This window comes from Triplophysa rosa, linkage group LG15, assembly GCF_024868665.1.
Source record: "Triplophysa rosa linkage group LG15, Trosa_1v2, whole genome shotgun sequence".
Lineage (NCBI taxonomy): Eukaryota > Metazoa > Chordata > Actinopteri > Cypriniformes > Nemacheilidae > Triplophysa > Triplophysa rosa.
In genome coordinates this window covers 15,168,737-15,177,848 of record NC_079904.1, presented here as the reverse complement: position 1 = coordinate 15,177,848, position 9,112 = coordinate 15,168,737, and the positions used below count along the sequence as shown (strand labels likewise).

The window sequence follows — 9,112 nt, the reverse complement described above, 5'->3', positions numbered from 1 at the left end:
GTCTCCAAGATCTTAATTTTGGAAATGAGAATTGGCCTACACAAAGAAGCCTGGGTTTACACTGGGACATAAAAACAGATACCTTCACTTTCAAAGTCGCAACAAACAACCAGCCTTATACTCATCGTGGAGTGCTCTCTGTCACGAATAGCCTCTACGATCCTTTGGGTTTTGTGGCACCAGTGACAATCCAGGGCAGAGCATTGGTACGTGAGCTGACCAAAGAGGTACATGACTGGGACAGAGTCCTTCCTGAAGGAAAAAGATACAAGTGGGAAGAATGGAAAATCTCACTTCAAAAGCTAAGTAACCTTCACATCTCACGCACATATTTACAACTTTCATTTTTTAACACTTCACACACTGAACTATGTGTCTTTTCTGATGCCTCGAACTGGGCCATAGGGGCAGTGGCCTACCTTCGAGCTCTAAATGAGGAAGGCGAGGTTAAAGTGGGATTTGTGCTGGGAAAGGCAAAGCTGGCGCCATGTCCCGAGCCTTCAATTCCCCGCCTGGAGCTGTGCGGAGCTGTGCTGGCTGTGGAGATGGCTGAACACATTCTCGACGATCTAGACCACAAGCCGAATGATGTGAGATTCTTCTGTGACAGCAAGGTGGTTTTAGGATATATCCACAATGAGTCCCGGCGCTTCTTTGTTTATGTGCACAACCGTGTTCAGCGGATACGTCAGTCAACTTCTCCAGGTCAGTGGAATTATGTGCCAACAGTCCAGAATCCAGCTGACCTGGCGACAAGATCCATAGGTGCTTCACAACTGAACAACACCATATGGTTCACAGGACCCAACTTCCTCTATGAACCGTCCCAAGCACAGCAGCATGAGGTCTTCGAACTAGTGAATCCTAAAACAGACGCAGAAGTCAGACCTTATGTAACAAGCTTTTTTACTCAAGTTGAAGACGGCCTCTTCTCAGACCGATTTCAGCGCTTTTCCACCTGGGAATCTCTGTTGAGGGCGCATTCCTTTCTAATTCATCAAGCACGCTCCCTCACATCAAGCCCCAACGTCACATCCCACAAATGTAAAGGATGGCATCAATGCAGTGAAATACGTACGCCCGAAGAGCAGAAAGCAGCAAAGAAACTAATACTTCTGCACACCCAGAAAGACCTGTATCCACAGGAGTATACTGCTCTGCAGAAGGAGGAACAAGTTTCCAATTCAAGCATGCTGTGGAAACTCGACCCCTACATCGATGACGGTCTCATGAGGGTCGGAGGACTTCTGAGACATGCTTCTCTAGATTCAGAGCTGAAGAATCCCATCATCCTTCCTAAACAATGTCATGTTGCCCAGCTGTTGGTAAATTACTACCACTCCAAAGTGCACCATCAAGGCAGACAGTTCACGGAGGGAGCAATCCGTTCAGCTGGTTTGTGGATTGTAGGTGGAAAAAGGTTGATAAGCTCTATCCTGCATCGTTGTGTGATATGTCGAAGACTCCGGGGAAAGCAGGAAGTACAGAAGATGGCAGATCTTCCGCCTGAGCGCCTCAGTTCATCTCCTCCGTTTACATACGTGGGGTTGGATGTGTTCGGCCCATGGACAGTGGTCTCTCGACGCACCAGAGGTGGTGTAGCTGAAAACAAGAGGTGGGCAATACTCTTCACCTGTATGAGTATACGTGCAGTACATATAGAAGTCATTGAGTCTTTGAACACTGGGAGCTGTATCAATGCTCTGCGCAGGTTTTTTGCTGTGAGAGGACCAGCAAAACAGCTCAGTTCGGACCGAGGAACCAATTTCATTGGGGCCAGCCAAGAACTGGGCATGCAGGCTACAAGAGAGGACCAGACATGTCTTCTGAAATATCTTCATGAGAATGGGTGTACGTGGGAATTCAATCCTCCTCATGCTTCCCACATGGGAGGAGCATGGGAACGCATGATTGGCGTAACCCGCAGGATTCTGGATGGTATGCTGTTACAAATGTATCATAACCACTTGACTCATGAGGTACTGTGCACTCTGATGGCAGAGGTGTCAGCAATCATCAATGCTAGACCTCTGGTTCCTGTTTCATCAGATCCCTGTTCTCCATACATTCTCACGCCGGCAATGCTCTTAACCCAAAAATCAGAGGCAGCATTTCCGATTGAAGACTACACTGAGAAAGACCTCCTGAAAAGTCAGTGGAGACGAGTGCAGGCATTGGCCAATGAGTTCTGGAGTAGATGGCGAAAAGAATACATCAGTACACTCCAACCTCGACGCAAGTGGCACGTGACTCACCGAAACCTAGTCTTTGGAGATGTTGTACTGTTGAAACAAGCTCAGTTCCCAAGAAATGACTGGCCTTTGGGCTTAATTTCATCTGTCTTCCCAAGTAGTGATGGGAAAGTCCGCAAGGTAGAGGTTAGGACAACCTCAGGTGGTAACGTAAAAACATTCTTACGGCCCATTTCTGATGTGATCTTACTGCTAGCCAAAGAGGACTAAAATTCAAAGACCTTTATAGTGGCATTGGTAATGCCAGACGGGGAGTGTTCTGCCTCTGTTAGAGGCTATGTATAAGTTATGATTGATATTTGCATATGTTTATACGAATAAAATATGCACAATTAATGTTCTGAGTACATTACGTTAACCTGCTGATGTTATGTTAATTCCCGTGCGCAGACTTTTATTATGACATGGTTCTGTGAGCAAAGCACGTTGGGTAACGGGAAGTAGCGAACGCAGGGTGCAGCGAGCTCTCTACAAGCGTTATATTGTATCTGATTATCCTTCTTCCAAACCCTGTCGGAAGCAATGACTGTAAGTTTATTAATATCATCCATTTGTGTAGTGTATATAACTATGAGTATTTTCAGTTTATATGTGAACTGACCACGATGTTTATGTTGTTAACGATCGGTGCTAATGCGCTAAATTGATAAGGTGATATGTTTCTACCTTACGATGTTAGCAGGCTATTTGTATATTTCAGCTTGTTGTACTGTTATTAAGTATGATGTCATTAGAACGTTAATACATTTCTATTTTCTTACATTTATTTACAGTTTACTCAGTTCAATGGCTATTGAGTTTGTTTATGTAAACCATACATTGGATCATTAAAGGAGCAAGACGCTCATATCCTGGCTCTTGAACGGAGTTTGGCTTGCTGTTTATTTATATTACACGCTTAAAGAAGCAAAACATATAAAGAGAACAGTATAGGTACCATGTAGGGACTTATAGGTAGTCAGTGAGATTTTAAAGTTAACACGTTGCTTAATAGGTAACCAGTGCAATGTTGACAGGACCGGGCTAATATGCTCATATTTTTTATTTGTGTAAGAACTCTAGCTGCCATGTTTTTAATTACTTGGAGTTCTTGTAATAAACCTACAGGGCAACCGCCTAACAGTGCATTACAATAACCTAGTCTTCATTTCATGAATGCGTGAAATAACGTTTCTGCATTCGATAGTGACAGCAAATTACGTAATTTAGATATATTCTAAAATGAAAAAATGCTGTATGGCAGGTGTTTGCAACATGGTTTTCAAATGACAGATTACTATCGAATAAAATGGCCAGATTCCTAGCTGACGATGAGGGTTTTATTGATCATCCGTCAATAGTAGTAGTTCTTGGTGGTTACGTATGGTGGTTTTCAGTTCGATAAGTAAGACTTCTGTTTTGTCTGAATTCAACAATAAAAAGTTGCTTGTTGGTGAACTGCTGTGTTTCGTGAGGCCTCGAGGAAATGTAGAGTTGAGTATCATCAGCATAGCAGTGAAAACTTACTCCGTGTCTCTTAATTATACCTCCTAGAGGTAGTATGTACAGTACAGGCCCTAAGACTGAGCCCTGTGGCACGACGTACTGGACTAGTGATTTGCGTGACACCTCATCGTTTAATGAACGAAATCATTTTAATGCTATTCCACTAACGCCAAAATAATTTTCAAGTCTATGTAAAAGTATGTTGTAGTCAATAGTGTCAAAAGCGGCACTAACATCTAACAGCACAAGTAACGAGATGGAGCCACGATCAGATGCCAAATGCAAATCGTTTGTTACTCTGATCAGAGCAGTCTCTGTACTGTGATGTGCTCTAAATCCTGACTGGAATTCTTCACATGTGTCATTCCTTTGGAGGAAGGAACATAGCTGTGATGAAACAACCTTTTCAAGTACTTTATAAATGAAAGGTAGATTCTATATAGGTCTATACTTAGCTAAGTCCCTAGGGTCAAGTTGAGGTGTTTTGACAAGGGGCCTAATAACAGCCACCTTATATGCTTTAGGGACATATCCTAATGACAGAGATCAGTTAATAATACGAAGCAGAGGATCTATCATTTCAGGGAGCATCTCTTTCAATAAACTAGTAGGTATGGGATGTAGCATGCATGTTGTTGATTAAGATGATCTAATGATTTTAGACAATTCATCCTGACCTATTAGAGAATAATTGCAGTTGCTCCTTGAGGGAGCCGATGTTTATAGTCTGATCAGCTTGTGTCGCCACTTGTTGCTTAGCTGTAATCTTTTCTCTAATATTATCAATTTTACTTGTAAAAACGTTCATAAAGTTGTCACTACTATGCTGATGTCCAACATCTGAAGACGCTGATGATTATTTTTTGGTTAATTTAGCCACTGTGTTAAATAAAAACCTAGGGTTGTGCTGATTTTCTTGTATTATTGATGAGAAGTAGGCAGATCTAGACGTTTTTAGGGCTTTCCTGCATGTGAAGATACTGTCCTTCCATGCTATGCGAAATACCTCTAATTTTGTCTTCTCTTTATTACACTCCATTTTCTGGTCTGCTCTCTTAAGAGCGTGCGTGTGCTCATTATACCACGGTGTTGGACTGCTATCTTTCATTTTCTTTAGGCGCAGAGGAGCAACTGAGTTTAGTGTTTCGGAGAAGACAGAGTTAACATTTTCGGTGATAGTATCAAGATCTTCTAGGTTATCAGAAATGCTAGTGAATTGAGACAATTCAGGCAGAATATCGAGAAATGAGTCTTTAGTAGTTGAAGTTATTGTTCTACCGTATTTGTAAATTGGAGGTTTATTTGCAGCTATCATGTGTAACATGTAGGGTGTGTGTGTGGCCTTGAAATTTTATGTTCTGTGTAATTATGAATAAATGCTTGATGAGACATACAGTGTTGCTTGTGTGCATGCATCAAACTAATTGTTTCTGGCTATATATTCATCCTTGCATAAGTTTAAAGGGGGTATAAACGTGACAGTTAGGTAAAACAGATCCTGCACCAAAATTACTCCCAAGCCGCTTTAAATATTATTACTGAAAAATTATCATACCATGCCTTTTATATTGCAATTAGACTATGTTGCAAAAATACTGGCTAATTTTTTATTCGCAGCGTTCCGTTATATTTTTTCATTAACGCTCTGTAAATTTGCACCAAACAAGCCTGAACAATTTCCTTTTATTTATTTTCATATCACATTTTATAGTTATCTTATATTTAGCATAAGCTGGTTAGGCTATAGCCTCAATGCTCTTCGTTGTTCTGAATTTACCAACAAAAAATATAAATAAAAAAGTTTGTTTTAAAACTGACATCTTTGCAAAAAGCAACAATATATGCTACACAATAATAACCAAAAAGGAGAGATTATTTAGGCCTATTTGGCACTAAATAAAGGAAGGCAGTAATAATAACAAATTGCACTATTTAGCCACCTAAACACAGGGGTGTAAGCAGGGGTGAGGGCAAAACAGGGGGCCAGGGCTGAGGTAGGGGAGGTCCAGGGAGCATAGGGAGAACAACCAAGGGTCCGGGGGTAATGGGGACAGGAACAGAGTCTAGGGAGGACATAGAGACAGTACTGGGGGACCTGGACAGGGAATGGGGAGACGACACAGGGGAAGACCCAGGGGACAAAGTAGCCAGACCGGGGCTGAATGCCGGTGCTTTGGCCGAACCGGGACTGGAAGACGGCGCTGCGGCCTGACCGGGACTGGAAGCCGGCGCTGAGGCCGGACCGGTACTGGAAGCTGGCGCTGGCGCTGAGGCCGGACCGGGACTGGAAGCCAGCACCGAGGCCGGACCGGGACCGGAGGTCTGCGGCGGACCGGAACTGGGTACCTCGGGCGAGCCGGGACTGGATGCCTGTGGCGTCAGCGACCCCTTCCTCCGTTTCTTTTTCTTTGACCAGCCACAGGATGCACAGTTGGCTGCAGAGATGCGGTGGGGTGTGTGGCTAACTCTGCGCTGGAGGAGCCCGAAGTGGAGTCCCACGACTCCCTTCTCCCGCGCCTTCCAAGGCTGACTGGTGGGGCAGGACCTGCCGGAGTCGAGGTGGATGGAGCAGAGTCCCCCAGGGTGGTGACAGCCACCACGCAATCCTCTGGGATGGGAGGCAGGTGTGAGCGTGAAGGCAGCTGGTCCGGAAGGCAGCTGGCTGTTGACCAGCTCCTGAAAGGACCCCCGGATTATCCTCTCCCGTTCCTCCAGAGGTGGAGGATTGACGAGGCCCGCAAGGAAAAAAGCGTTCATGATTATCTCTAGGAGAAAACCCCGCCTTGCCACCGATGCCCGGGCATACCCGTCCAGGGCCCTATCTCCCTGAGGAGGGAAAGGACCGTTGCCATTCTGGATCATGGCGGAAGTCAACTGCCACCAATGCTGGTGGTCAGCCAACTCCCGCCTTGCCGAGGATGAGCTGTTGCCTGCTGGCAGACCCGGACTGGATGCCGGCTGCACCGGACTGGACCTGGACTGGATCTCACCATGTCCTAGAATCTCAGGGGTCTTACCAGCTTCATCTCCGACTTCGTGAGAGGGACGCTGAGGCAGAAGTTGAAGACCACCTTGAGCTCCGCCTCGCTAAAGTCTGTCTCAACCGCTGCCAACAAGAACTCCCGGGCAAACTCCAGAACACCGGAGTCCCCCTAGCGCAGGCCAAAGAGAAGGTGTGCCTGGCATGACTGCTCCGCACTGTTCATCCTCCACGTCTGCTGGGTTCTAATTTGACTTGTTCGTTCTGTCAGGGATTTGCAAGGACAGAGAACCTAGACGCAGACAGCAAGTGAGGGGTTAACAAAAAACTGATTTAATATCAAATAAAAAATCCACGAGGGGGTAAAACAACAGAACAGGGGATGAGATAGCAGATACAACAGGACACAATAAACTGACTAGACTAAATAAAACAATACTTGACACAAAAAAAACTGACTTGACTTGACTCGACTCGACTCGATGTCATACAGCGTAAACAGAACAAATAGCAGAATGAACAAGCACAAGACAGCAAACACAAGGGAATTATATAGGGGATACTAACAAGGGATAATTAACAAGGGGCATCAAACACTGATGGGAAGCTAACGAGGAAAAAGAGGGGGCGGGGCCAAGAGATGAGACAGGAAGACACATGGCACGCCAAAACAAACAATGCCATGTGTCTCACACAAAACACGTGGGGACTGTCATGACCCTGCCACAAGACTAGAAAAGCATGACAAAGTGAAGCAGGATCATGACAGACATCGGTCAGGGTTGAAAGTCCCCACTTGGCATGTTTAAAAAAAAAAGAACATATTATGAAAATAGACCTTAAATGAAAAGTGATGTCACTTTTGTTTCTCTAAAATGACCAGAAAAACTGGTCCCCTCTTGGTCAGTGTACAGCGACAGACGCCTCTTAGTAAGGTAGACAAGTAGGCGTGTGTGTGTGTGTGTGTGTGTGAGTGTGTGCGTGTGTGTGTGTGCGTGTTCATGTTTGTATATCCCGGTGGGGACCTAAACCTGAATACACACCAACACATGGGGACTCGTGTCACCGTGGGGACCAAAATTGAGGTCCCCAGGGGCAAAAAAGCTAATAAATACAGAACAATATTTTTTACAAATCTAAAAATGCAAAAAGTGTTCTATGATCTTTAGGTTTAGGGATAGGGTTAGGGATAGGGGATAGAATATATAGTTTGTACAGTATAAAAACATTACGCCTATGGACTGTCCCCACGGGGATAGTCAACCAAAGCCTGTGTGTGTGTGTGTGTGTGTGTGTGTGTGTGTGCGTGTGTGCGTGTGTGTGTGTGTGTGTGTATACTTGTCATTTACACACACTAATAAGTTCAAATAAGTAGCAGTACCATTTACAATTAACTACATGATGCCATAGAAGAACAGTTTTTGACTGTATATGGTTCTATACTGTAAATAACCTTTAACATTCATTAACAAAAGGTTATTTGTAGTATAAAAAGATTCTTCAGTAAAAAGGTAAGAAAGAAATGGTTCTTATAAGGGAACAAAAATATTACAATAGTCATTTGGCAAGGTGTTAACATGGCACTCCAAAGGACTTGAATTCATAAAAAACAAAGAAATATCATTTTACAGGATTAAATCAATGCCTCCTCTTCTTTATGTGGCTACATTAAACTGTACTTAAGAATGTTGCTGTCATACCAGGTTGCCTTGTGTTAACTGAGAAAAAAACAAAGATGCAGGACTCAAACCAACAACCTGCACAACAACACCCTAACACACTAACCACTACTCCACTTCTGAATCAGATTCCATTTGAATTTGAAGCCTTTCAAGCCTAAATTTAGCAAGTTCTAGCAGGGGGAATAGAATATGACAGCAACGTTTTCAGTTGTCAGATACTGTTCCCCCTGTGTTCCATAAGATAAAAAGTTCATACGCATGTGATATATACACTGCTGACTTTTAACACCAGAACAAGTAGCTTCTCAGAGTTTCAGCCTGATGTCACCAAATTTGTCCATCAAAGCAGGGGAACTTATCTTGACAATTACTGGCATCAGTTTTCATTTAATCAAACGTATTATATGCTTGGCTTGAATCAAATCTAAATGAATGCTCATTGGGAGATTTCAGAAAGAAGAAGACGATATACACACACAGACACACTCACACACACAAACACTTCTAAGTCCTTCACACCTGAGTGACCAACTTTGTCTCCGTAGGATATGAAACGTCTTCCCATGAATAAACATGGCCATCCAGCGCTGAGCAATTTCTCCTTTGCATGTAACAAATCTATTTACCATTGAACAACAGCACTCCTTTAGTCACAATCATTCCTCTCTCACTTTCTCCCTGTCACTTATCCTCTATTCAGCAAGCTCCGGGTC

General features: G+C 43.8%; 1 protein-coding gene across 3 annotated transcripts; it reads left to right on the top strand.

The window, feature by feature from the left end:
- The first annotated feature begins 31 nt into the window (after positions 1–31).
- LOC130566061 (uncharacterized) lies at positions 32–3,168 on the top strand. 3 transcript variants are annotated; one of them, XR_008964429.1, is made up of 2 exons: positions 32–2,780; positions 3,026–3,168. XR_008964429.1 is itself a non-coding variant. In XM_057353275.1 (2 exons), exons 1-2 carry the CDS (start codon positions 546–548, stop codon positions 2,460–2,462), a joined length of 1,821 nt encoding a protein of 606 aa, XP_057209258.1. In that variant the 5' UTR covers positions 32–545; the 3' UTR covers positions 2,463–3,168. The 3 variants fall into 3 exon arrangements, 2 of the variants coding, with proteins under 2 accessions (XP_057209258.1, XP_057209259.1); XM_057353275.1 differs by having other exon boundaries at positions 32–705; positions 802–3,168; XM_057353276.1 differs by having other exon boundaries at positions 32–1,615; positions 1,712–3,168.
- Positions 3,169–9,112: the final 5,944 nt, after the last annotated feature.

Bases quoted from the DNA above. Each gene is read 5' to 3' on its own strand.
- LOC130566061 (XM_057353275.1), top strand. From the start codon at position 546: ATGGCTGAACACATTCTCGACGATCTAGACCACAAGCCGAATGATGTG. The intron at 706-801 runs GTCAGTGGAATT...TATGGTTCACAG, and splicing joins ACGTCAGTCAACTTCTCCAG to GACCCAACTTCCTCTATGAA.